The following is a 27,130-nucleotide window of genomic DNA, read 5'->3' on the forward strand; positions in this document are numbered from 1 at the left end:
GGACTAAAGACTCGTATTGCCCACACATGGCCCAGGGGATTCAATCATCTGTCGGTGGAGGTTGGGTGTTCAACACCACCACACACCAAGTGCCTCCTCCACGTCGTGCCCACGGCTCCGACGCAGCACTGGAGTCAACAGCTGCTGATACCAGTTATCCCAAATGAACTTGTTCTTTCCTGAAAAATCCCAATCATGTAGCTAAAACAATAACAACCAGTGGCAATCCTTCCATCAAAGTCCTAACCCAGCTGATGTAAGCAAGAATGTTACTGTAAATAGGGGTGTTTTGTGTATTTCTACTCCAAAGGTTTATCAATGAGTTATTAAGGTTTCTATATTAGTGACTATAGTGGATTGAGAAGGGACCTCTACTGTTCCTCAGCCTGGTGAGTTTCTACCTGTCCTGATAAATTGGAGTCAACTAAAGTCTCACCTGTCTTGCTGCCAGTCATCACTCAGCTGCATTTCATCCAGCCTTCAGTCAAGGGCTATCCCCACATGTGAGCAATGCTTCAAACATGCATGACAAGCAGCCTGTCCAGGGCATTTTTAGTCAGTGTCCTGGGACATTCCAGCATCTCCTACCAGCTGCAGGTTTGCTAGAACATTGAGCTGCTCACCTTGTCATGCTGTAACCTGTGTTACAGACTGGAAGCACCAACAGCTCTAGGCAAAGAAGATCTGCCAGGCAGGTTCAGTTAACTTTCTTGAAGTTCTTACTTTACCTAAGGAGTTTGTTCTGGGGAAAAAAAAAAAAAAGAGGAAAAAAAAAAAGAAGTCATATTTGAGGGCTTGCTGAGCTGTTTCATGGGAAAGCTGGATTCCAGTGTAAGCTTCAGGGACTGTTGCCCTTTCCCAAGAGAGGGGAGGTAAAGCAGTCTCCATGCTCCTGCCCCAGCTGTGATGGTGACTGGTCCTCACAGAGCTGCAGCTGAAGCCATCCCTATGCCTCTGTGTCCTCCACACTGGAGGGCTGAGCACCCTGCCCTGCAGTAAGGCTGCAGTGCCAGGGCTCTGCTGAGCTGCTGGCTGTCTTGGTGCTGTCACCCTTATTTCCTGATCATTAATACTGCCTTTGTGCCCTGGCAGTATGGCCCTCAAAGCCCACCCCTCTCTACGCTACCCATGCTTTCTAATGAAAGATGTTGGATATTTGGAACTGCTAAACTTACGAGACACTGAATTTTGAAGGGTGATAGTAGGGTGTCAAAAATCTATGCACTCCTCCCCTCCCTGTAACATGCTGACATGTCTGATGGCCAGGAGACACCTTTTCCTATCTCCTCTGATGGCCCTTCCGAGCCCAGGCTCAGTAACTGGGTTGACTGGATGGGGCCAGATGTTTTCCAACCCTACAAAGTCAAAGCAGCACCAGTTCCCAGGATGGGTTGTCCCTGGGGTCCTGTGGCTACACCAAAGCCAAGGTAAAGGCAGACGGGAACAATGCTGTACCTTCCTCACCTTTGAAAATATTTGACAGGCCTGAGACCACCTCTAAATGTATGATCTTTGTTCATCTTGTGAAGAAAGGTCAAACAGGCACTGGGATGTACTGTGACATCAGAGCTGGTGGTGTCATTGGGGTGAATGAGAATGTCCTGACAAGGGTTCTGGGCTTGCTTGCCCCCACCACAGAGCCAGGGTACAACAAAACACTTGGTCAGGGGATCCTGGAAGCAAGAAAGGTGACTGTGCTCCCATGTTTTTTTTTTTTTTTTTACTCTTTAGTTTCCACTGTGGATGTAGTGCAGATGGAGGAATTGCTAATACCTCAGGAGCCTCAGCTGTCAGGTTGTCCCTGTGCAAGGTTTTGCACATAGGAAAAAATCATGCAAATAAATTGCTGACTCTTCTGGTTCAGGACCCTGGGGAGTTCCTTCTCCAGGGCACCAGAAGGCTACAGACTCCATGAAACTTTTGTTTTGGCCCATGATGAGCTGGTAAGAGCCCCTGTCTATACCCTAAATATCTGTGTAGTACCACACCCTCACTGTTCACCTTGCTGTCATCCTCCACAAGTTGTCCAGACATTTCACAGTGGTACTGAGACAGCAATGGACAAGAGCAGATCTGCTTTCCCCTTCACAGCCCAGTCAGCTTCAGTGGTCCTGCTGGGATGTCTCCATGAGGGAATGGTAAACACAGGCAAGTCCTGAACAACACACTTTCCCCAGACAAGAAACGTTAAACAATGTCTCTGTGTCCCCATTGTTTTCCTAACTCAAGGCATTTCCTTTGTTGTAACTGTGACCTATAAAGTGGCGCTTTAGAGGGTTTTATAATAAAATGTTGAGTATATTATGTTACCAGTGTTTTTCTCAGTAATGGGGCTTGTTCCTGCTCTTCTTTTCAAAACAGATTGCAAGTACATCAAATCCCCAGTACCATTATTTACTACAAATCCTTAGCTATGCAATCTACGACTCCAGTGCACTATAGCTTAAATAGCAGTGATTGCACTGTCAAGCAAAACAACTTTTGGAGATCTAACCCACTGAAAAATAGTAGTAACCCCGGCAATTTACATGAATACATGTAACAGATTCCTGCCTGTGTTTCTGTAGCAGACCTTTTGCACAGAACCAGCAGTGGAAAACTTTACACTATCTTCCTCTGGCCACTAGATAGCAACTGTGTGCAGGCTTATTGCCTGCTGCAGTCTCTGAGGGAAAACCAGGATGGGCTCTGGCTGGAAAGGAAGGAAAATAGTTATTAAAGAAAACAGTTGAGGCCTTCACAGAACGGACACCAAAACAGACACATCTGAGAAATACCTCTTGCTGGCTCCACTCCCACAGAAAGTTTGGGGAGGCACTGTAGCTACAGCACAAATTCCTGGGCAAGATCCTACTCCCTGGCCTCTCATAGTTCAGCCCTTAACACAAACCTGCCAATGAGCTCCTTAGTGCCCTGTCAGCCTCTGAGCCCAGGAATCCCCAAATAACTCGATTTGGGAGGGCTGGTTCTGTGCACTGAATGGACAGCAGCTGCTTTTGTCCTTCCCCACGATTGCTGCACCATTGCCTACAGCTGCTGTGGAACACCCCTCTATCAGCTCCAGCTGATAAAAGTTCCTGCTTTGTTCATCATTCCAGTGCAATCCTCACCTGTGCACACTGCAGCCAGGCCACCACAGGGCCTGAAGTGTCCCAAGCAGAATTCCATATTCTTCTGGAGGGGAATTTCCTGTTACAAACCATTTTCCTTTGCAAGTTTCTTGCTTAAGTACCTCCACATTTCTTGCTTTGGGTACACAGAACAATCCCACAAAAGTTCCTGGATGTTCCGGACTAGCACACCAAGGTTGCTAGTGAGCTTGTTGATTTTCCAGGAAAACAGAAGTGGCAGATTTTAAAGGGAAAAAAACCTACCTCCTATCAGTGGAGAAGCTGGCCTGAATGTTTGTGTAAGATGTCTCAGGTAAGAATCAAATTAATTTCCTTCTACTGCAGAGTGAGATTGCAGAGGTTTTTGAAGCTGAAGAAGTCAGCTGGCTTTACAGGGAGTATCAGCAGACCTCTTGTAGGCTGGCCTTGGCTTTTGGTATGCAGAGAGAATACCAGGCACAGTGGGATTAAACCCCAGCTGCCCTACTGCAGCCTTTACAGTACAGGTGCCATCCAACATTTACTGGCCACAAGCAGGCATGGTTTTGCTTGCTGAAGGAATGTAAGACTAAAGGGGGTGAAAATCGTGGCACTTACTTAAATCCCATTTCTTTAAAGGAGAAAGAGGCTTTCTCCTGGAGTCAGCACTTGGCCCAGGACCATCGAAGCTCACCCAGCAATCCTCCAGAGTGAGAGTAATTCACAGCTCCATTAGTAACAGCAGCCCAGACACTGATGACAACCTGGCACTGACAGCATCCTCTGAGCTCCTCTAATGCCAGACAGGATTAGTGCTGGCTTTGCAGGGACCTACCTCTTCAGTGCCTGTGCCAGTCTCAAATACTGACCCAGCCTTAAAGGAATGAGCTCCCATCAGGTAAAGTCGTATTAAATATTTCTGACTGAATCAAGGAAGTCTTTGAGAATGAATTAAGTCAGGGATCATGCCAGAGACCCAAGCCACTTACTTACTTACTCTTTTTAAATTAAAATTTACAAGAGAAAGGCCCTAGAAATTAGCCAGGAACTTCAAGTCAAATTTTTAAAAAGAAAAAGAAAACAGCTCCAAAAAAATGCTCAGCAGCGTCCTGCTTATCTGTGGGATAAGCAGGTCTCTCCAAGACCATTCCATATATCCTAATTACCAGGCTAACTTTTCCCATCTCTTCCCAATGCCCCATGACTTTCTTACCGTGCAAAGTGCTTTGTCTCATACAAAACAAGAGCTGGTGCCTTCTGCTGCTGCCAGAGAAATCTAAGCATCTATCCAAGGCTTCAGGAATCACCTGCTTTCAGGAGGAATGTCAGGAGGAAAGTCACAGTCACAGTACATGTAAATCCCTGACATGTGGGGATCTCTGGGGCACTCTGGGCACTGAAACCTCAGCCAGGTGTACTCAGAGCCCAAAAACTGGGTTTAGAAACCAGCTTTCCTGAGCTACTCTATGAGTTTCCAATCTCTCACATCATCTCCACTTGACAAACTGATGCACAGAAATAGATAAATCCTGTCTGCATTAAAATGTTGTCTCCAGCATGAGATTTTGCAGTCTGTGCTCCTGAATCACACAGAGATATTTGTGTACCTGTGGTGCTTAAAACCAGAAGGATGGTAAAAATGCAGGCTTTCCCCAGCTCAGGACCCAGGCAAGTCTGCTTTGTCCCTTGTACAGCCCACACATACTAAAAATATACTTAATACCTGTGCATTAAAATAAAGAACTCACAAACAGATTACACCACATCACATTAGCCACAAAATACAGTGCTCAGCAGCAGCACTGTACAAAATGTCCTGCACACAGCACAAGGAACAGGCTTTAAGCACTTGTAGAAGGCCAGGAAAGCGTGTCCCAGCTCCAGAGCTGTGTCCCAGGCAATGTAAATACTCTGCCCTTTGAGAGGGTGCACTGATCCTGCAGAGGACAAATACCTGTGAGGAGTGAGTTAATGATGCTGTTAGGCAAAGGATGGCAGAGAAACCCCCAGGGAGCTGCAAACCCAGCAGGGTGACAACAGGGGTCCCTCGGACCCTTTACACAAACGAGGATGCACAAGGAGGTCAGGGAGACTTTTGGAGAGCAGTGTGGCTGGAATGCAGCCAGCTCCACAGACACTCCTGCACCATGGCATGAACCATGTCTTTGGGGTGAGTCTGATCAAGCCCATTCTCCCCACATGAAGAGAAGACTGACAGGTTAACAGCAGAGGCAATGCTGAGCTACAGCCATGCCTAAGTAACATTAATAGATTCATTTCCCTTTGTATCCCAAATGTCAGCCCTTCAACTAAACCTCTGTTCTGCTGTGCCTTAGGACAAAAACAATCTACCAAAGTGACATTGAAAGAAAGCAGAATTTCCTATTTCTCCTAGCCTGGTTTCTCCCACAAGGCATGACAGTGCTTCTCCTGTCCCAGAGCCAGCTTTCATCCCTGAGAGTGCTTTCAGACCATTCTTCCTTTGACAACAAACCTGCTGAGTAATTTGTGTCTCTCTTTGTCCATCTAATGTTACTATTCAAACACGGGGCCAGGACATCTGGGTGAAGGGATTTTTCTTCTGCTGGGAACAATAGACACTATTCTCATTTGCACTGGCAGTCACAGTTAATATCTCTGCCTTGGCTCTCTGCAGACCTGGTTGTGTTTTCCTGAGGTGACAGACACCATGGGAAAGTCAGCAGACAACCCAACAATGGAAACTATGGGCTTTGGGGAGCAGTTATGTATATTTTACACGTTTGTGGACAAATGATCAAATGATGAGGTGAGGCTAATGCTCCAAAGGATGCAGGCATGTGGCCAAACTGTCCTTGGAAACAGGAACCATCACAGCCCAATATATTCAGAGAAGAAAGCACCGTGAACAACATGAAACAAAATAAAGACTTGAAATCAGTTTTCCTTCCTCCTCCTCCTCTGTCCTCCTGCATGTAACAAGCCATTCACTCCAGTACCTGGCTGCAAGTGCATCATCTGTGTTACACCCCTTCAGCAGGAGCTCCAGAATTTCTCAGACTTCTACATATTTTTAGACTAACTCGGAGATCTCCCAAAATCCGTTTAAAAACCCAAACACAATCATAACTGTAAGACCTGGATGAGGAAATGCAAAATGCCAGAAATAAATACTTAGACACAAATATTTACTTCAATTATAAATGAAAGACAGTGCTGGGAAGCCCAGTTTGTGCAATGCACAAATTGGAAATGGCCTCAACACAATCCCTGTGCTGGAGGAACTCCATCACTGCCAAGGACAGTACTGGACGGTGCCTGTGAGTGGCAGAAGGTTTTGCTGGATGGAGAACTGGAGCACTGGGCATTTCTGTGTCAATGCCTCTGATCCAATTGCCTTTTGCTGTGCTGCAGGGCTCTGGAGAAGTGCTGCAAACCCCTTGGACTCCACTGCACATGGGAACGTGGAGGAAGGGCTGGAGATCTCGGAGAATCACCTCGGAGAACTCCTGTGGCAGGAGAGAAGCACAGATGAGGGATGAAGGCTTTAGGACCGAGGGATAAGGTCACAGTCCACAAAAAACAAGCAAGCACTCCCTTAGCTAACAGATGTTAGAGGCCACAGGCTGGAAGTCAGAATTCCTGCACTCAGGTAAAAAGCAAAATACTGGGAGAGGGGAAAACCCACCTAAATTGATAACTTCATGCTATGGGCACAGGGCCACCTCTAAAGAACCAGAGACTCCCCACCTCCTGGTCATTGAACCCCTGCTGAAGAGAAGAAAGGCATCGGGGAGGCTTTTGCACCATGGACAGCATTGAAAGGAATAGCGAGGGGGTCTGCCCCAACAGAAACAGCTCCCTCCCATTAAAAGAGAGTCAAATCCTTCCACCTGGGGAACCTAGGAAAGATTATTTATTCTAGCAGGGCACAAGGAAAAGGGGAACACAACAGAGTGGAAAATTATCAAAATTATTAGACCTTCTTGGGCCCCTCTCACAGTCAACTCACTCAGTGAACGTATAAAAATTCACAGCTTCTTGAGAGAAAGCCCTTGCTCCCCTCAGCAGACCAAACCTCTCCACTTTCCATAAGATAGAGACCACATCAGCACCAAGACTTGGCCACCAAACAGCTGTCCGAGAGTTACAGCCACTTCTCTGCTTCAAAGGGAGGTGGAGAAGTGGGATCATTTCTGCTGATCCTTACTGGTCTCACAGTGGGGTCCTTCCCAGCCGTGGCACTCACAGCGGTAGCTCCCTGGCCCAAGGATGCACACACCCTGGTTCATGCAGGGGTTGGGCTTGCACAGGTTTACAGGGCTTCTTGCTTCTGCAACAAACACAAGCAGAAGAACAGGCTCAGGCACATCTGCATTACTACTAGCTAAGACCCACATCCATCAGGAATGCTGCAAAAAATGTTAAAGGGTTAATGGGACTGGGAAAACATACAAACGTGGCAGAGGGTGCAAGCCACAGCCCTGTCTTGACACTTAAACCTAGAGACCAGAATTACTTCTCTAGGTGTCCTAATCTGAAGGAGAATAGGAGAATATGCCTAGTAAAGCTTAAAAGAGTAATTTAATGATAGGCTGCATATCACAGAAAAGCAAAATGGAGCATCTGCAGAGCTGTGAGCACCCCCAGACTCCCCACATCCAGACACGGACAGCACAGAGCAAGACACATGCTCTGCTCTAACAAGTTCACAATCCCAAATGCCAGACATTCAAACATCACTTTGCCCCAGAGAGAATAAAAGCTTCCACTAGAGAGGAATAAGGAGAACTTGCCAGATGAGAAGTGAAGATGGCATAAATGGAAAACAACACAGGGGAAATTTCTGGGTTTCTTTTCTATGGGGGTTTGAGAGAAGCCTGCAAGCACAGCCCAAGTTATTAGCCTTGTTGTTATGAAGTATGTGACAGCTTTCCCAACCTTCTGAACACAACAGAGCCAGCTGTCAGCTGGGCTGGCAGTGTTCCACGCTGCCTTGCTGCCAATACATTAGGTTAAGTAGCAGCATCCCAGAGGAATTTGCTTCCAGTCTGCTGGCAACACCACCTCGGTGTTGGTGAGGGTGTGAAATTCCTCTGCTCAACAACTACATGTTGTAGAGCTGCTTGCCTTACTCCTTGCTCTAGGGTAGAAAAATCAGAGAGAAAATAGAAAAAGGGGAAGAAGAAAGGATACAAATACTATCCCCTTTCTGTCAGGGAGTTTTCTACAGCTTATCAGACATGCTCATTCTCCCTGTGCACATCAAGTCCCACCTTACACCTAACACTGGCAAAATTATAACTGAAATTAATTTTTTTTTTTGCAGTCCTAGACCTGAGACATATCAGTCTTTAGCTCCAGTTGATTTTAAAGGGAACCAAGCTGGTTCAAAAACATTTTTGTCATCACGGGATTTCTGAGACAGGGTCCTGCCTGATAGTGTATTCCCAGAGATGAACACTTTCACTTTCATTTGGCTGGAAGAGCCACTGGCAATGAAAGCTGGATCTCTTGGACACACCACCCATCTTCCAAAGGCTGCTGTTCCCCAGAGAGCTGTTCCATGGTGCTCTGCTCTACAGGTAATGTGTCCACCTCATCCTTTGGGGATGCTCCACAGCATAACCTCACAGTCCCTGCTTTGGGGAATCATCCTGCCCCAACACCATTTCTCTGAACTCAAGTTAATATACCTTAAATAAGGTTCTTGCACTCTGATGATTCCAGTAGCTTGTATTTCCATCAATCTGATTCATATATATTTAATGCTTGGGAACTTTTCTCCTAAACGCTGGGTCCTTTCTTTCTGGACTCTTTTCAGATGAGCTTCAGAACTAATACCATGTTTCAGGTATACAGAGGCAGGGTCTGTTTCTCAAATACTTTTATAATGAATCATATTTTTTTTAAACTCCTTTCACAGACAATGATTTTGTTATTAAGCCTTGGACTTGGGAGTAGAAGACTGAGTGAAGGGCTTATCTTTACATCACCCTTGGTCCCAGCCTATCTAGTACAAACTGTGATTTACCTGTATGTGAAATGAAAACAGCAATTCAGTCTCAGGAAACAATATGCTATTACCCTGACTCATTGAACCTTGCTGTCTCTTCTCCTTCACCCCTGGTATTTTACCTAATTTCAAGTCACAGTACATTGTTTTTGTAGTAACACAGCTGAAAGTACCACTGCAACAGAAACACACTGAAAAGCTCCAGGTAGAAACCATCTGCAGAGCCTGCCAGGAGAGCAGCTCCTCACCCCAAAGAGATGATGCTGTAGCTCTTTCTAAGCCTGAAGGAGACACAGGCATGCCCAGAGGCGAAAAGGACCTCTGTGCTAAAGCTCAAACATGCTCCTTATGATCTTATAAACATGTTAAAACATGACAAAAGAAAACAGGCAGATGTTAAACTTAGGCTACTTTGAATGAGAAAACAAGGCATGGTACTTTAAACTAGGAGCACTTTCATCACCACTGTCTGAAAACTAGGGCTGCTGTCCTTTCTGAAAAGCTGATTTCTAGACAGCATGCAAGTGCTTCAAACTTAGTATTAGAGCCATATTTTTCCCATGCTGAGGACTGGCACTCATGACTCCAAGTTTTGAAGAAACTTCATCTTACTTTTTCAACCCCCAAACATGAGTCTTTAGACAAATATTTGAAAATTCTTCCCTTCCACTTTGAGGATAAGGATTTGCCCCTACAAATAAGATTAATCACAATTTGTCTGAATGCCTAGTTAACAGTCTGAAGGCGCCAAAATGGACATAATCTGATTTTAAGATTAAAGACAGTGCAACACAAAACATCGAAAGCCTACATGGTAATTTCAGTAGTGGCATATTAAAGGAAGAACAGGAACGAGGAGATTGCAGACTCACCAATTTACAAACACCTGATCACAAATCTGTTGAACAAGAAAGCAGAGACCTCTTTCAAGGACCAGCACAAAAAGGGGCCCATTAAGGCCCCCCCTCCCAGCAACACTGAAGGGGTACAGTAACATACAGCAAATTCTACACATTTAAAGCAACATCAGAAAAAGAGCAAACTTCTTTTTCTTTCAGAGAAAGCAGAACCTAGACCTAGCAGGGCTGGAAAGAGTCAGTCACACTATGCCCACTCTCACCCACTGGACTGAATCTTAGGAAAGTTGTTTACTAATTCCCCCAGGATTGCTTTGGACAGTCATCAGGTATCTCTGCGTCATAGTTTCCCCATCCATAAAATGCCAAAGATAGTATCAAGTTCAGTCAGTAAAACATCCAAAACCCTACAACAGCAGCAGCTGGTGACACTGGCATAGAGTGATGGCTGGAGGCTCTCCTACCTTCACAGATCCTTTCGATGATAAGGCCTTGGTAATACTGCAGGTCTTCATAGGAGGAGATGTGAACCAGGTAGCTGGGAGACCCAGCAACTCTCAGCAGTGTGTCCCTCTCTGTGTCCCCAATGACAACCACGAACACCAGGATGCCATTGTGCCTCAGCTGCTGAGCTGGGGCAGCTGCATCCTGCATGCCACCTCCGTTGGTGAGCAGCACCACCACCTTGTTGACACCAGGTCTTGCCCCCTTCTGCACAGCCATTACATCACTGTAAACATGCAGCAAGGCGCTGCCAGCAGAGGCTGAGTCCCCAAGGAAAGGCACCTGGTCGATGGCCTGGAGAACAGCAGAGTTGCTTGTGTGGGTGTCCAAAGCAAATGCCGTGTGAGCTTTGCTGCCATAGATCACCAGGGCAACTTGGGTGACATCCCTGTCGATGATGAAGTGCAAGCAGCTGCTCCTGACAAAGTGCCTCAGACGCAGAAAGTTCTCCAGGCCAACTCCAGACGAGGCATCCACAGCAAATGCCAAATCAAGAGACTGGGCCTGGCAGCCTGTGGAAAGGAGCACAAACATGTTATCTCTCAGAATATACATCTACTCCTTACTGACTGAAAAACAGCAGTGAGAAGAAATAGTGGGCAAAAGCCAACACTGCTGATCACCGATTGCGAGGGGTGATCTATGTCTCTTCCACACCCATAGGTAGGGATCCATCACAAAAATCACTCATGGAAAGTTAGTCCCTGGATCTGTGACTGACACACAAAAACAAGGACACCCATCCTTCTGTCCTTTCCTCCTTCCTGCTGGAATTCAGGACACCTCTGCCTGGTTTGGCAAACTTGTCCTACAGTGCCCATACCACAGTCTTACCTTCAGGACTGCCCACACTGCAGATTTTTCTCTGCAGCTCTGGCATCCTGTTGAACAGGTCCTGAGGGTCTGAGTAGACAATGGTCTGCTGTGGATTGCCAGTCACCATGGCCAGCTCTGCTCTCATGAAGCTGCTGCCTACACCAATCAAGAAGAGATTCTGGTCCTTCGCATACCTAGCAGCTTCTGCCACTGAGTCCTGGGACTTGGAGTCAGTGAGCAGGACAACCACACGAGGGAGATCATCCTGCACATCCGCTAACACTGGGGTACTCCTAAAACCATGCTGTGCAATGTGTTGCAGGGCTCTGCCTGTCAGGGTTCTTCCTCCACTGAAATTCAGGGCATCAATACTCCTCATGAGACTGAATGTGTCCTTGTGTTGTCCCAGTTCAATGGGTATCCTGACATCATCATCGTACTGAGCCACCCCCACACTCATTGGTGAGTCCTGGCCCACCATGGCTTGGAGGAATCTCTTGAGGAAAGCCTTGAAGCGCAGGAACCCTTCCAGTGTGACCCCTGCTGAGCTGTCCATCAGGAAAAGGAGATCCACACTGCACTCGAGGCTCAGCTTTGCTGCTGGAAAGGGAAAAAGGCAATTAGCCATTTGCAGAGCAGCCCCAGCAGGGGCCTGCTGGAAGCCTTGTGGAGAGGGGACATTGTGTCCAGTAACCCAAACATCTTGCCATGCATATCATGAGCTGGAGGACAAATGAGCCAGGAGCAGGCTTTGTTTTGGTTGGATGCCATATAAGCCTTTAGAGACAAGAAGTATCTATGGGAATTAATGAACTTTTTGATGGCAAACTTCAAATCAGAAATTACAACTCCACTCTCTTAGTGCTGTGGGCAAAGCACTCTGAATGACACAATCACATCCTGGACAAAGGAGACAGTCCAAGGACCAGGCTCTCACCTATGACACCCTGAGGCACCTTGAAGTTGGAACCTTGGTTCTGAGGAAAGTAAGTACAAGGTGTTTTCTAATGATCAGTAGTTTTTGCCTTTTTTACATTGAACCCCCAAACCAGGAGCTCATGCTGCACCTATGTGTGCAGAGAGGGGACCAACAGACACATCCCTGTCTCTCCCATTGACTCTGTTCTCCTGATCCCATGGTACCTGCATTTAGACACAAAGACAGCCAAGCTGTCACTGTTGGTGCTCTTCATACCCACACAATGTCTGAACAGCAGGACCCAGTCACTGGGCCTGACACAGTCATGATCAGCATGAGAGTAAACTCGACCTGCCTTTTGGAGAAAAGCCCAAAGACCGTGGACCCACCCCAGTTATTCCCAGGGTAGCACAAAGGGCATCACAAAGGCAGGACTTGGCTGAGAGGGAAGGAGACAGAGCACAGGTTCACACCTACCACAGTGGATGTCTCCTTCGTACCCCAGCAGGCAGAGGCAGTGGTATCTGTCCAGTCCCTCTGGGACACATGTGCCACCATTCTGGCATGGCTGGGAGTCACAAGGGTCTAAACAGGACAGGGAAAAGAAGAACAGGTAGTCAGCAGGGAGCCTGCCCCTCCACATCCTCAGCATGAGCATCACTGTTACTGGAAAAAGGGTCACAGATCTGCCCCTCTTGCTACTGAGTCTGAACTAACACAGGGCCATGTATTCTTCACATCCAGGGCAATTTCCACTTAGGATGGCTCTCCAGCAGGTTGTGACAGGAAAGCAAAACAGGCTCTGACTTCATCTGATTTGGAACAATATCAGTGACACCATATTCATATAAACAGAGAATTGCTAAAGGTCCTGCAGCCCTGACAGATTTTCAGCAGCAATTAAGGGGTCAGGGTCTGGCCTGCTGCTTGGACAGTGCTGTACTGATAAAGAAAATAAACCTGCTGTCACCTGAACTTGCAGAAAGGACTGAAGGACCACAGCTATTTCAACAGCCACAAAAATAGGCTGGTGATCAGCACGTGTAAGGCTCCCTGCTAACCTGATGCTGCTTATGGTACCAAGTGTATGACTGGAGATCACTGCATGCTCCCCTGGCTGGAGAACAGTGACTCCCTGCAGGCACTGGGATGCAGTGCAAGACTCTGCCCCCAGGATATATGCAGATGAGGATTCATTGGCTCCTCCAGTGAAGGAATTACTGGGAGACATTTTAATCCAAAATGACTCCGACCATAAATACCCTTGAGAAACAAAAGATGGATTAAATATCTATGATCACAGTCTTACTCAGAACAAAATTTTTGACAAGAAAACCCCTGTCTTTTTGTTCCTTAGTTATTATATTTCCTTCTTCATAAATAAAAGTTTTGGAAAAGCAAAATCCTACCTGGACATACAGTTCTGAAGCATCTGGATGGGTGTTTTATCAAGACTCGCTTCCATCTGAAACAGGAAGAATAAGACTTGTCATGAATTTAAATATTAACAAGATGCCTTCAAGGTGGACCTTACTGTGTTTTCCTTTGAAAACACAGATTTTCAAAACAAGTATTTTTAAAAAACGTCCATTCTAAATGAGATGGCAAAAAGCATAATATCATCAAATATACCCTTCTGTCTTTGAATTCAACTGTAATCTTTACAATTTAAGATTATGAATGTATTTTTGAGACTCAAAAAATTATTTTGTTTGCCTGCTTCTCAGCCAGTAATCAGAGCAGAGACTCATCCTAGGACTACAGACTGTTTTGTATCAGTCTTCTGAGGGATCTTCACCCCAGTAAAGAGTCGAGGTCAGATAAAAGCCTCATTACTGTATTTACTACTTCTCAGCCCCTCTCATTTTTAGAGGTGTGGGTGCCCATCTCACCTGATGAAAGGGCACAGCGAAGCCTGCACTGCATTGGGCTGCTCTGAGCCTTTCCAACACACATAGTTGCCAGCCAGCTCTTTCACAGTCTCCAAGGTCCTTCGTTCACAAGGGTGGGACTCAACTTTGCAGCCTGTAGCAAAGTAAAAGGAAAATTAGCATCGACTGCCTGAAAATACAAAGGCTGTGACGGGCAGACAACCGTTTTCAACTACCTGACAACAATAGAATGAGCAGAGCTTCCTAGAGGAGAAATTTCCTGTTGAAAAGAACACCAGCCTACTCCACTTTCTGAGGACCTAAGTATTCATCCTCCTTTGATTTGCTATAAACCTCACACCTGAGTTCATGGTTCCCGAGCTCATGAACCTGAGTTCATGGTTCAGTGACAGCTTTTCAGCTCCTTTGGTGCCTTTATCATTCATATGTTTGATTTTCTGCTACCCCTGGACCACTCTAGTTCTATTCTTTCTAACTGGATGCCTCCCCTTAACACACAGCCAAGTCCATTAGAAAATTTAACACAACTGCATTTATCCCTCTATCCCCTGTCACAGGAGCAAAAGCCAATATTCCCATTTTCAGAGGTGAATTAGGATGCAGAAAGATTTAGGATTCTGCACCGTGGAGGTATTTGGAGAGCATGCAAACCAGTTTGGGCACCAGAAGCAGGTTACCTCCAAGTGCAACACCTGCCAATTCCCCTGTACACTTCCTGACACTGCCTTATCTTCCTCACACAGTGCCACGTCCAAGCTAAAAGCATGGGCATGGAGATGGGGCCAGCAGGGTCACCTGGAGCCGTGGCAGAGCAGACAGGGTCACTCAAGGTGCTGTACAGGCCATTGGCAGCATCTTCAGCATCTCCAGCAAAGAGCAGGTGCCGCTCAGGGGGCTCACTGGCCAGCAAGTGCAGCTCCTCCCACCTGCCAAGCAAGGCACGGGTCAGCTGCTCAGTTTACCCCCACAAAGAATTAAGAGTCAAAACCAACCCTGTGCAACAAATAGAGAGTTGTTGCAAAACCATGACACTGCTCAGTTTCCAAGATCCCAGCAGTATAGCTCTACTAAGTGGAAAAGTTTCCTTCATCAACTCTGGTGCTCCTTCTACATCAGCCACCAAGTCAGTGCTTCCCCCATGCCTGTATTACCCTACAGATTCCTTTTTGTCATGGTTTAGGCATGGTATTCCTGAATTTAGTGCCCTCACTGAAACCACACTTGCTTTCCTTCTCACCTCCATCTGGAAACACAAAAGGCAAAGATCGTGGATTGAGATTAAGAACAATTTACTGGGAACAGAAATGAGATATCAAGCAGTAACTGCAGCAATAAAAATATTAATAACAAAAGGTGTAAGACAAAATTTATTTACTTGGAAAGTCATCTCAATACTGACTGTTTTGTCCACCACACTTTCTCCCCTCCTTGGAAGGAAGGAATGCCATTCCTCTCTGAAGGGTGAAAGTCCCTTTCCTCCACTCCTGGCAATGATAAAGTGGTATGGATTATCTCGTAGATACACCCACAGCTACACCCCCTCAGATACAGAAAAAAAAAAAATCAAGCCTGCTCTGGCAAAAACTAGGACCTCTCACTGACCAGGACTGGCCAGTGTCTACTTCCCACTCTGGAGAGTTTCCTACCTTGGAAACTTGATTCCCACTGCAAAAACTGTGATGTGTCTCTCCTTCACCTTCATTGCAGGAACTGCAGTGCTGCCCTGGGACTTGCCATCCGAAATGATGATCAGGACTTCAGGGACACTTGAGTTTCTGCCACCAGGGAAACCTTTGTGGAGAATGTACTTCAGAGCCCGACCTGTCTCTGTGCTCCCACCTCTAAAAGGCAATGATATAATCAGAAAAGAAGAAATCAGAATTCCTCCCTTACTACTGAATTTACTATTTGCATTTAAAATTTTTACCCTCTGGTAATGGGAAATGTAGCCTATTTCTACTTGTTACCACACAGCATATCCATGGGGATGTCATTCTTCTCATCTTCCAACCCACTGGTCCCATCTATTCACTCTTATGCCCCTCCTCTCCAATTCAGAGTGGTCTCCAAGAGACTTCTAACATACAGCAGCGTGTTTATGCAATTGGTGCGGTAACCAGAACTCTTGGATATTTTAATTTTATTTCTATCTTTGACAAATGTCTCTATAGCTTCTGTTTCTCTGTTGGATCCCAGAAAGCTGGGGTTTTTGAGCTTTCTGTGCTTGCTGGCACTGACCCCCTGGATAACACTGCTTTAGACCTGAGACCTTGGAGAAGGCTTCCAAATTTGAGTGAGGGAGTTAAAGTCCTGGGTATGTAGTTAAATAGAAGTGTGTGATTTCACATGGTGAAGGGTTTTGAATTTGAGGGTTTTAGAATATAGTAATAAGTATGGGATAAGATGGAAGATGTGGAGTGCTGTTTCCTTCCTGTGTTCGTCTTCCTTCTTCTTCACGATTTCAGGTAATAGTTTGTGGTTGGACAGTTAGTGCTGCACTGTGGGTCACAGGAGTTTGGTAATTGGGTCAAAAGTATAAATAATATAGGTATTAATTCTCTATTGGACTGTTTAGCTTTAAAAGACCTTGTAACTAGCTGGATTCACCTCCATTTTGCTCACTTTTAGCCGATAGCTAGGAGTGTTGCAGAACTCTCTGTACTTTAGATAAGATTTAAAAAACAACCAAGCCTGAACATGATAGAATTTGTCTCCTTCGTGTTTTTAATCCCGACTCTGAGTGAAGACAGAAGAAACTGCAGACAAGCCACTAATTAAGTGGCGTAGATACCACCTTCACATTTCTCCATTTGAAAATTGTGATGATTTTGGCTGCTGAAGGGGGTGCTGGGTGTGGCCCTTTGTGACACAGGTGTTGTGTCAGGGCCCTGGGTGATGAGGGACATTGTGGTGCCATAGGCCTTTGTGACATGGCACAGCCCTGCCCTGCTGGGGGGATCCAAGGGGAGCCCAGTCCCATGGGAGCTGCTCGCTCAGGAGGAAGCAGCTCCCAGGATCCCTGTGTGCCAGGCGAGGTCAGATGTGGAGGAGGACAAGGTGACCCCCAACTCTCATCCCCCAGCCCCTTGCCCGGCTGGCTGGAAGAGCAGGCACTCAGCAGGCAGTGGCTGGGGGCAGGCAGTGGCTCAGCCCTGCCCCTGTTGGACACTGAGGAGGAGGGGGCCTTTGCCCACATGGATGAAGACTGGGAATATGACATGGATCGAGAGTTTTCCCAATGGGGAGGTGCTACCAGCCAAGAGCTTTGCCTCTGGGAAGAAATGACAGTTCAAGAGTTTTACCAACGACAAGAAGTGATGATCCAGGTTTCCCCATGGGGAGTGGTGAGGCACCAAGAGGTGCATCAGAGGGAGGTACGCGTGAGAGTCCAGTGGGGACATGGCACACATCAAGAGCTGTGCCACTGGGAAGAAAGTGTGACATTCCAAGAGGATGAGATATACCAAGAGCTGTCCCTGTGGGAAGGGGAGGCACACCAGGAACTGTCTCTTTTGGAAGAAGTGCGAGGCCATCTGAATATGTTCCAACAGGAAGGAGATGAGAGACCCCCAGAGTTGTCTCAAATGGGAAACAACAGGGACAAGGAGCTATCAAAAGGAAAAGACTACAAGGTCTGGGAGCTGCCCCAGTGGAGTGGAAGGAGTGAGCAAAAGCTGCCCCAATGGGAAGGAAGTGTCAGCAGCCAGGGGCTGAACCCCTGGGCAGAAGGCAGCAGTCACAAGATATGGGACAAACCCGTGCACCCAGAGAAGGACGAGGATGCCCAGACTTGTGCCCAGCAGGGGCCTGGCTCTCCCAGCAGTGTGGGCACCCAGGTGGCAGGACAGGCAGCCTGTGAGCTGCCCAGCACCTCTCCTGCCCTGGGGAGTGCCAGGGAGGATGAGCTGGCAGCTGCTGCTGCTCCAGCTGGAGCTGCTGAGGAGGAGCCCCTCAAACCTCTGGCCCCTGGGGTGGAAAAGGCACCAGGTTCTCCTGCCTGCAATGAGGAGGTGCCATCAGCAGGGACAGAGCTCCCGATCTCTGCCCCGCACAGCCCCTGCCACCCCCCCAGCCCCCTGCCCAGCCCACTGGGAGCCCAAGCCCCCACTGAGGAGCAGGAGAAGGCAGACAGGGGATCAGTCCTGGCAGAGCAAGAGACTGAGGAGGCAGCCTTGGCTGGGGAGCTTGAGAGTTCTCAGTGTGAAGATGAGGAACACACAGAGCTGTCCCAAGGAGAAATCAACAAATACCAGGAAGGGCCCCAAGGGGAAGCCTCAACGGAGCAGAAGCTGTCCCCTGGAGATGCCAGTAGCTACCAGGAAGGGTCCCAAGGGGAAGCCAACTTTGAGCAAGAGCTGTCCCTAGAAGAAACCAGTAGGTCCCAGGAAGGGTCCCAAGGAGAAGACTACAGTAAAGAAGAGCTGGCCCAAATAGAATCCAGAATGTACAAGGAAGGATCCCAAGGGGAAGCCTGCACCGAGCAGGAGCTGTCCCTAGAAGCTGGAAGCCACCATGAGCTCTCCGACTGGGATGAATGCATCACAGAAGAGCTGCCCCATGGCGATGTCAGCAGCTACCAAGAGGTGTCTGACTGGGAAGAAGGCATGGAGCAAGACCCTTCCCAAGGACAAGTTGCCATCTCCCACAGTCTCTCTGACTGGGAGGAAGACAGCAAGCATGAGCTGTCACACGAAGAAGTAAGCAGCTACCAGGAAATTTCAGACTGGGAAGAAGGCATGGAGCAAGATGTTTCCCAAGGACAAGCCAGTAGCTACTACAGTCTCTCTGACTGGGAGGAAGACAGCGAGCATGAGCTGTCCCATGGAGATGTCGGCAGCTATGAAGAAGTGTCTGATTGGGAAGAGTCCACTGGCCAAGAGGTATCCAAGAACCGTCCCTCCTGCCTGCGGCGGGTGCCACGGAGTCTGTTCCGCTGCCCCTGCCTGGCTCCACAGACGGAGGATTAGGGTCTGCTGCCGGCGCCAGCCCGGCCCCACCGATGGCAGCTGGCCGGCAGCCTGCCCCACATCCCGAGGGAGCCACACGTCCTGCCTGTGCCTGCACGTGGCCCTGCAGCCTCAGCAGTGCCTGCCTGCTTTGGAGCATCCCAAGCGCATCTCCCCAAGAGCAAATGTTACCCATGTGGCCAGGCCCAAACCAGCACCCGTGGGGACACTTGGTGCCAGGTGACTCAGTGGTGAAGGCCAGAGACTGATCAGGGTGGGAAGAGACCTTAAAAGTCATCCAGTCCTACCATCACTCTGGCACCACCATCATCCCCCCCAAACCATGTCCCCAAGTGCCATATCCAGATGTACCACTGTACATCTGTGCCATATCCACTGTACCACTTCCAAAGACAGAGACTCCACCACCACCCTGAGGAACTTCTTGCAATGCCTGACCACTCTGTCAGGGAAAAACTGTTATGAGCATTTAATCAGAACCTCCCCTGGTAGAACCCAAGGACATTTCCTCTCATCCTGAAAGGATTACATGCTGATCCTTTGGGATTTTATCCATGAGGAATGGGCACAGACAGGAGGTACTGCTCCCAGGACTCTACTGCACACTGCATGACTTTGCCAAACACAATTTGTCCAAAACAGAGGGAAGCTGGAGTTTAGAAACAGTAGCAGTGAAAAAACAAACAAACAAAAAAAACCCATATAACACAACCAAAAAAAAAAAAAAAAAAAACAAAGAGAAAAATAGGAATATGACTAATAATAACATGAAGAAGATTATGAATATAGAGAAATAGTAGTAGTAAATAAGAAAATAATTAAGCATAAGTATAATAACAAGGGAAAAAAAAGGAGTAAGACTGAGAATAAGAAAAAAAGAATGAGAGTAGGAATAACAAAAGGATTAAGAATAAAAAAAAGAGAAAAATTAATAAGAATGAGAAAAAGAATACAAATAGGAAAAGGAACAAATAAGAAAAAAAGAATAAGAAAAAATGGGAAAAGGAAAAAGAATAAGAATGTAAACAAGAGTAAGAAAAAGAAAACAAATAATAAGAATGAGAATAAGAAAAGGAATAAGAACAAGAACAAGTTGACATAGAAGAAATAGTAGAAGTAAATACAAGGAAGAAGAAGGAAAAGAAGAATAGGGAAGATAAGATTATGATGAAGATGAACTAGTATTAGTAACAAATTATTATAACAGCAATATCAAGTTAAAGTACACATTCACACATTCTCTAGCAACACAGAATGGTTTCGTTTGGGAAGGACCTCATAGACCATCTAGTTACAACAGATTCTCTTCTGCTCTTTTTCTCTCTCTTGAGACCTCCTTCCTATTTCTTTCTCCCTCACATTTCTTACAAATAAAATCCATGTTAAATAAAATCTGTATGTTGTCATCATATGGTCTCATTTGCATCTTCATTTGGGCAGAGGCATCTCTCCCTAAAACATATTCTCTGTCCAGCCTGTCTTCACAGCAGAGCTTCTCCAACCCTCTGAGGATCTCAGTTGCTCTCCTCTGAACTCATTCTAACAGGCCCACGTCTTTCTTATGCTGGACACGGATGTCGTGCTCCAGGTGGGAGCACTATGGACTAGAGGGCCACAATCACCTCCCTTGGCCTGCTGCTCCTCACTCCTTTCCATGCAGCCCAGCCCATGGGTGCCTTTCTGGGCCAGCAGCATGGATTGCCAGCTCTCGCTGAGCTTCTCCTCCATCCACACCCCAAGTGTTTCTCCTCAGCCCTGCTCAGCTTCTTCCCATACATACCACAGACCTGGTGATAATAAAGCCACAACAGCAGACTGAACATTTCCAGATGTTTTCTAATTTGTCATGCTATAAATAATTTTTATTGTTTTTATTGCTGTCCAGAGCAATCCAGGGGAACCAAACCACAAGTGTCAGTCCTTCCTTGGAGGATTCATGTTCTCTGTCTGCATTGACACAAACACACCTAATTTGCTTTCTGAACAGCCATCCTTTGCCCTAGCACCTGATTCCTGACCCGCTTGTTCTAGAAAAGCATTTTCATCATAGCCAAGTTCACTGTTTTTCCATCTACTCCTCTGTTTTTCACAGAAACTTTTTTTATTCTGTACTTGCCAGGTCTCTGAACGTCTTCCTCCTCTGCGCTCCATCATTTCCAAGCATACTCAGTGACCATGTGGTCATAGCAAGTCCAAATTTGCCTTTTTTTCTGACCAGCTGTCTGTGAGATGTTTCAGTGAATAGTGCTTTACACAAGGAAAAACACACTGTGCACAGTCAGTGTGGTGACTAAATCTTGATGAACTCCGTCCACTGTGCCCATGTGCTCTGAGGATTAGAAATAGTTAATAAGAAGCTCATTAAATTCAATTGCTTATTAATTTGCATTTGGAGCTTCACTGGGTTTTGACACAGTGGATATGTGTTTGAGGCATTACTCCAATAAGGATTTTCTGAAATACAAGGAGATCTGAACTTTACCTGCTGTCTTTCTTCAGGGACAGCACTAAGGGGATTTCTCTCTGCAACTAGCTGCTGTACTTACATGAAAGAAATTAATATGAAATTTAGCTTGAGATTACCACTGAGTATGGCTGGAACTGGCCAACGAATTCCAAAGCTATTTGGACAGCATTCACAGAGAGAGACCAGCAGTCTCCAAATAAATCACAAAAGCTTCATTTTAGTCTGGTGCTGCCTCCTTCCAAGTGCTGTCAGCTCTGGGCTGAAGTCAGGAAATGCCTCACCAGCCAAAGGCTCATCAGAAGCACATCAAGGAACCTCTCAACCAAGACGTCACCCATTTTTTTTCAGAAGCCAATTGGAATCTACCCATAACTATTTTATCAACTCCAAAATGTCGGCTTTTCATTTAAACTAGATGAAGTAGGCAGGCAAAAAGTCATTATTTCTGTTTGATCTGTCAGCATCCCTCTGTTGACATCAAAGAAATGCAGTGCCAGACAGCAAATGCTTCTTCACTTTCTCTTCTCTCACAGACTTTCAGTAACAACCAGAGTGGGGGAATGTGGTTTCTTTTCCTGTAAGTTTCTCCTTTAACAGTACACAAGAGGTTTTATTGATTTGCTAAACTCATCAAAAGAAATACAACAAACTCCAGCCAACTGATCTTGCTTGAAAAATGCAAAACTGATCACATTTGCTTGCAATATGTACAACATCCTGAGAGCAGCATATATCCATGGGAAATATTATCTAACCCTCAGTCCTAATGCAGATCAGCTAGAAGAGTAGACATCCACAGGCCTTACCAATACCACATCTATCATCAAAACAAGTGTTTTTTGGGGGGGATTGTCAGATCCTTAGCAGGTCCAAATGTATTTCTCCAAGATGGAAAGTTTGGATTTTGAGAGGCTCTAAAGACAGCTCTTTGGACTTCTGGCTCCATTTCCTGGGGTCATGGGAAGATATCCAAGTCTTAACATTCAGAAAGAAGAAAGGTTTCTGTCTGAAAACCTGATCCATCTGAATGCAGCAATCACGCATAGATATCTACAGACAAGCAGTCTGTCACTAACTCACAGCAAAAAGGAAATTGTAACCACCAAAAAATGAAGCAGCACACTGTGCTGCCTTAGCTCAGCCATGAGGAAACAACGTGCTTGCTTTTCCATGGAGGATGCAACCCACTGCCTGGCACAAACAGATATACCTGGAAAACTCTCAATTTACCACACTGAAATAGGACCCTGAAAACTTCGTCCCCTATCAACTTTCACTAAGATGGGCCAGGTTTCACATTTTTAGTGGATTCTGGATCATAGACCACCATGTTCATTCAGCTCCCTCCCTGGGGACATCACACTGGTGTAAGGGCAGCAGAAGCAGAGATTTCTATACCTCAAAAAACATCTCAATTCAGAGATTATTCATAGCCCAGAAAAAGAGAAGAGCTGTAAAATAAGATGACCTGAACACAGTCCTCTTGATTCTCTCTTTCACTTCTTGTTTGGTTGGATAAGAATCCAGTGAGAATTCAAGGTGGGGAGTTGAGCTAAACTGTATCATTCCCACACGGACCTAAAAGAAAAGGTTATGAAAGGTTACGTCCATCCAAGTTTTACTCTTTTGATCAATTCACAAACTTGGGAAGATTAAATTGTATAGAAGCAAACTATGTTTTTGCTGTTGAGCCACAGGCACTCAAAATGAACTTAGAGCAGGAACTCCAATATTATCTATACAGACTACAAACAAGGCAAAAAAAGGTTATCTGGAAACAACAGGAGCCTCTGCTGCAGTTAGAAGCAGCTCAGGATCTGTATTTATCCACTCAGCAGCCTCAGGGGCAGTAAATTTATAAATAACACCTTCTGCACCATCCCATTTATACACTGTGCAGGCAACCTTTCCATTACTAAGAGCAGCTCCCTCTGGCACTGAGAACAGCAGGCAACACAAACCAAAACTTTTTCTAATAATTCCTCTAAACTCTTTTTCTCTAGTTGAAAACGCAAATAGGCTAAATGGTCTGCACTAGGCAATACATCCAATATACTTCACTGAAGTCTTACAAGAAGTATTATGGAATGTGACAGTTTCAAAGGTGAAAATACTAATAATTTTCAGTCCGGTCTATGTGAGGATTAAATGAAAGACTAGCAGAAAGATGGTATTTTAAAAATAAAACAAAACACACAACCAAATCTGCAAATATTAAATATCCACTGACACAACCTTCCCAAAGACCTGACATTTATTTGGAAAGGTTTTGGCACGGAGTCAAGTCCAGCAACTGTCCCAGCCTGCTCCAAGGCCCTCAGCTGAGGTGGTGTTATGGGAATGATGCACACCTGGAACCACAGCCAATCTGGCTTGAAATTCCCTCAGACAAACCCTAGGATGTGTCATTCAGGCCCAGAGCTGCCTCAAGGCTACTCCAGGGTGCAAGACCTGAGGCTACAGCAGCACAGCACCCATCTCCCTCTGAGGGAAGCAGAGCAAGCAGACTGTATCATTTACACCTGTACAGAAAGGTGGTTAACTTCCCACAGATTAATCTGCAGCTTTCTAAGGAAAAGCAAGAGAAAGATCCAACTAATCTATGAGCTTCAAAACCAAAATAAATTCTGTAAAATCCCCCAAAATTATAATCCTTAACCTGAAGGATTATGTCTTCTCTCAGGTTCAAAAGGAACTGTTTAAAATCTGAAGAATCAAGAAGCATCCTCCAACCCCCCTGCTTCACAAACTGCATCTTTCTGAATAAATACTCTGCCCCCATGGCAGCTGGTAGGTTGAATTTTGCAATTTCACTCAGCACATTACCACTGGCCTTTAGACACACTGCCAAGATGTTTGAAAACTGAAGATATTCCTGATACTCACTCTGTCTGGATGGATGTCGAAGGCATCACATAGCTTGCCTGCAAAGTGCTTGGACCTTTCAAAGCTTCCTTTGCCAATGCTGTAGGAGCCATCCAGGAGGAAAAGGACATCTAATGAGGCAGAGCACCGCATTGCTAGGAGAAAAAATGCGTACACCGTGAAACTGCACTCTGTCAGCCCTACTCTCTGGCAGCAGGCAGCCAAGAGCTGAAAATCCAGCCAAACTGCAGAAGATGGACTGGGGCAGACCAGTGTCCACAACCCAAAGCCCACATGTACCCCTGCTCTGGCCTGCAGCAGCTCCAGCTCAGCTCTCAGTCTGCCAGACTCACCTCGGAGTTCAGAGCCCAGCCTGGTGTCAGTGGCAGGGAGCAGCCAATGCAGTGAGGTATCACCAAATACAGCAGAGATGCTCTCTTAAGAGGACACAGAGGGAAGGGTGAGCAGCAGGGAAAGGGGGCCCTGCCCAGCGAGACCTGCAGGCTCTCCCAGACCAAGGCACAGATGTAAATCCAGGAGGGATTTGTAAAGTCTACTGAGCCCCCCCAGAGCCCACTGTGTTTCATGTGCAGCACATCTTTTCTTCTTTTCCTAAACATGAATTCACTGAACAGCTCCCAGACACTGACAGAAACACATTTCATGAAAATCTGCCTTTCATCTCCTCTTCTGAGATGTGTCTTTGTATCACCCCTGCCTGCACGAACATGACTGCTCCCAAGTATAAGTTTCCAATGTGCTTTTGCTGCAGTGGAAACCCACAATTTCACTGACATAAATAAATAAATGGCAGATTGCAGACTATGAAGAGTCATTTTCATAGCATTTAAAGGGAAATTTTAAAGTTTCCTCTGCAGCATTTGTCAAAATCAGCTTCAAGGGAAACAGAATCCAGAAGTTCAATAGAGATCAAGCATACCTACCCCTTAAGTGCTCTTTTGGCCAGTGATGTTACTCTACCCACATTATTATAATCTTTTTATTATCACTACTTTTTCCAAATCATTCCTGCTAGCCAAAACCTGAATTTATAATTAGGGTTTTCTAATACCAGATTACAGGGATTGAAAGTTGTGAGGCATTCCTTTCTGGGTCACTGGTTCTCCTAGAGGGGCACCCAGCCTTGCCCTGGGGCGCTGTGCTGAGGACAAGCTGGAGCACAGCCTCCCTGCCAGCACTGTCCTGGCTTGTCAGCCTTGCCCTCCGAGCTGGGCTGGACCCGGAGCTGCAACAGGGTTGTTATCCCTGCCTAAGCATGCACAGAGAAAACTGCAGAGCCCCCAGATTGGGCTCAGCATGGAGACACACTCTTCAGGTGGCTCTGCAGTTGAGGGATGCAATGCAACTCTTCTACAGGGATGGTAAGCAGGATGTCTGCACCCACCAAGGGACTCTTGGGGATGTGCAGCAGGGAGAATCACCCAAACATCCATCCTCGGGATGGAAAATTTAAGCTGAACACATGGTCCTGCAGGATAGAACTGGAGGTCATGCCTGGCATAGGAATAAATGCAATCTATTCCTTGACAATGGAAAAAAAATGGTTATCAGGAGAGAATTCACCAGGAGTTAATCAGTAACTGCAAGAACATGGGAGCTGCAGGTGAACATGTACTGGCCAGCCAGTGCCCCATCACCCCTGCTCCCAGCAACATGACTGTGCTGGCTTTACAGCCTGAAAGAACTACCCACATGGGAGGTCTGATCAAATGTGTAATTAAACACAGCTCTTTAGGTCAGGACTGCTTGGAGCAGGCTCTGAAGGAACTGACAGAAACACCATCCAGTTGGTAAATAGCCAGTTTGGGAAAACCAGAGAAGATCATGTCCCAGGGGAGCTAACACCAGTGAGGAAGAAAGCCAGGCTAGGGTAGAGGCAGCTACAGTGCTGTGATTGCCAGAGCAGTGCTGGGGACTTTATGGACTGAAGAGAGGTTAATAAATGCAAATATCTACAACAACAAAAAACTTTTAAAACACCAAAACAAAACACACCGAAACCAAAGAAAGAGGGAATTCAGAAACAGAAAATACTTGCTTTATAAAACAAACTTACACTGGCCAGCAGCTGAGATCTTGCCAATCATCTCCTGGCCAACATGGATTTGTTGTATACCCAACACCACCAAAGCTGTGGGATCAAACAGATAATCATCCATGAAAATGACATACAGGATTTAACCTATAACAGCAAAAATGCTGGTTTGCTGCATAGGTTTCACAGTTGCAAAAAATAATTTCGGCACACTGGAGCTATGTCAGGAAATTCCTTCTAGCAGGGACACAGAGAGCATGAAAAATGACAAGGGCATGGCTCCAGCACACAGGACAGTCTCTCCACTCACTGCATGCAGGGACACAGTGCAAGAATGAAAGCTAGGCCAGCCTTAGGCTTCTGAGATTACAGCCATAAACACTGGATAGATTTATACACTTTTAATATCATAACATCAGCTTTTTCCACATTGGTTAGATACTTCACATACAGATCAGTCAGGTGTTCAAATTCTCAGAAAACTTGTTTCTCCCATTTTGTGTGAAGCTATGTTTCAGAAGTTTATCCCTAAAACTCCTGGAGAGGCACTGACTTGGCCCTCATCCCTCAGAGTGAAGAACTCCAGCTGGAGATAGGGAAGCACCCAAGACAAAAACCACTGATGCAAAATGGCAGCTTTAAACATACCTTGGGAAAGCAGGAAAATACAGATGGACTCAAATGACAAGAGATTCATGCTGAC

The 27,130-nt window shown here is 46.2% G+C and overlaps 1 protein-coding gene across 2 annotated transcripts; it reads right to left on the reverse strand.

Moving 5' to 3' along the window:
* Positions 1 to 6,443: 6,443 nt before the first annotated feature.
* VWA2 (von Willebrand factor A domain containing 2) lies at positions 6,444 to 27,130 on the reverse strand. 2 transcript variants are annotated; one of them, XM_062496532.1, is made up of 13 exons: positions 27,076 to 27,130; positions 26,449 to 26,523; positions 24,393 to 24,526; positions 22,975 to 23,084; positions 15,719 to 15,913; positions 14,868 to 14,998; positions 14,073 to 14,205; positions 13,590 to 13,645; positions 12,658 to 12,765; positions 11,280 to 11,861; positions 10,406 to 10,957; positions 7,279 to 7,401; positions 6,444 to 6,577 (listed from the first exon to the last, which is right to left on the reverse strand). In XM_062496532.1, exons 1-13 carry the CDS (start codon positions 27,122 to 27,124, stop codon positions 6,444 to 6,446), a joined length of 2,382 nt encoding a protein of 793 aa, XP_062352516.1. In that variant the 5' UTR covers positions 27,125 to 27,130. The 2 variants fall into 2 exon arrangements, with proteins under 2 accessions (XP_062352516.1, XP_062352515.1); XM_062496531.1 differs by having other exon boundaries at positions 6,444 to 6,579; positions 7,275 to 7,401; positions 27,076 to 27,124.

Source organism: Cinclus cinclus, chromosome 7 (genome assembly GCF_963662255.1).
Source record: "Cinclus cinclus chromosome 7, bCinCin1.1, whole genome shotgun sequence".
NCBI classification, from domain to species: Eukaryota; Metazoa; Chordata; class Aves; order Passeriformes; family Cinclidae; genus Cinclus; species Cinclus cinclus.

Coding starts and splice junctions, on each gene's coding strand:
- VWA2 (XM_062496531.1), bottom strand. CDS start 27,124: ATGAATCTCTTGTCATTTGAGTCCATCTGTATTTTCCTGCTTTCCCAA. Junction 23,085..24,392: donor TCGACATCCATCCAGACAGA/GTGAGTATCAGG, acceptor CTTTTCTTTTAG/GTCCGTGTGGGAATGATACA. Junction 10,958..11,279: donor CAGTGTGGGCAGTCCTGAAG/GTAAGACTGTGG, acceptor TCCTTTCCACAG/GCTGCCAGGCCCAGTCTCTT.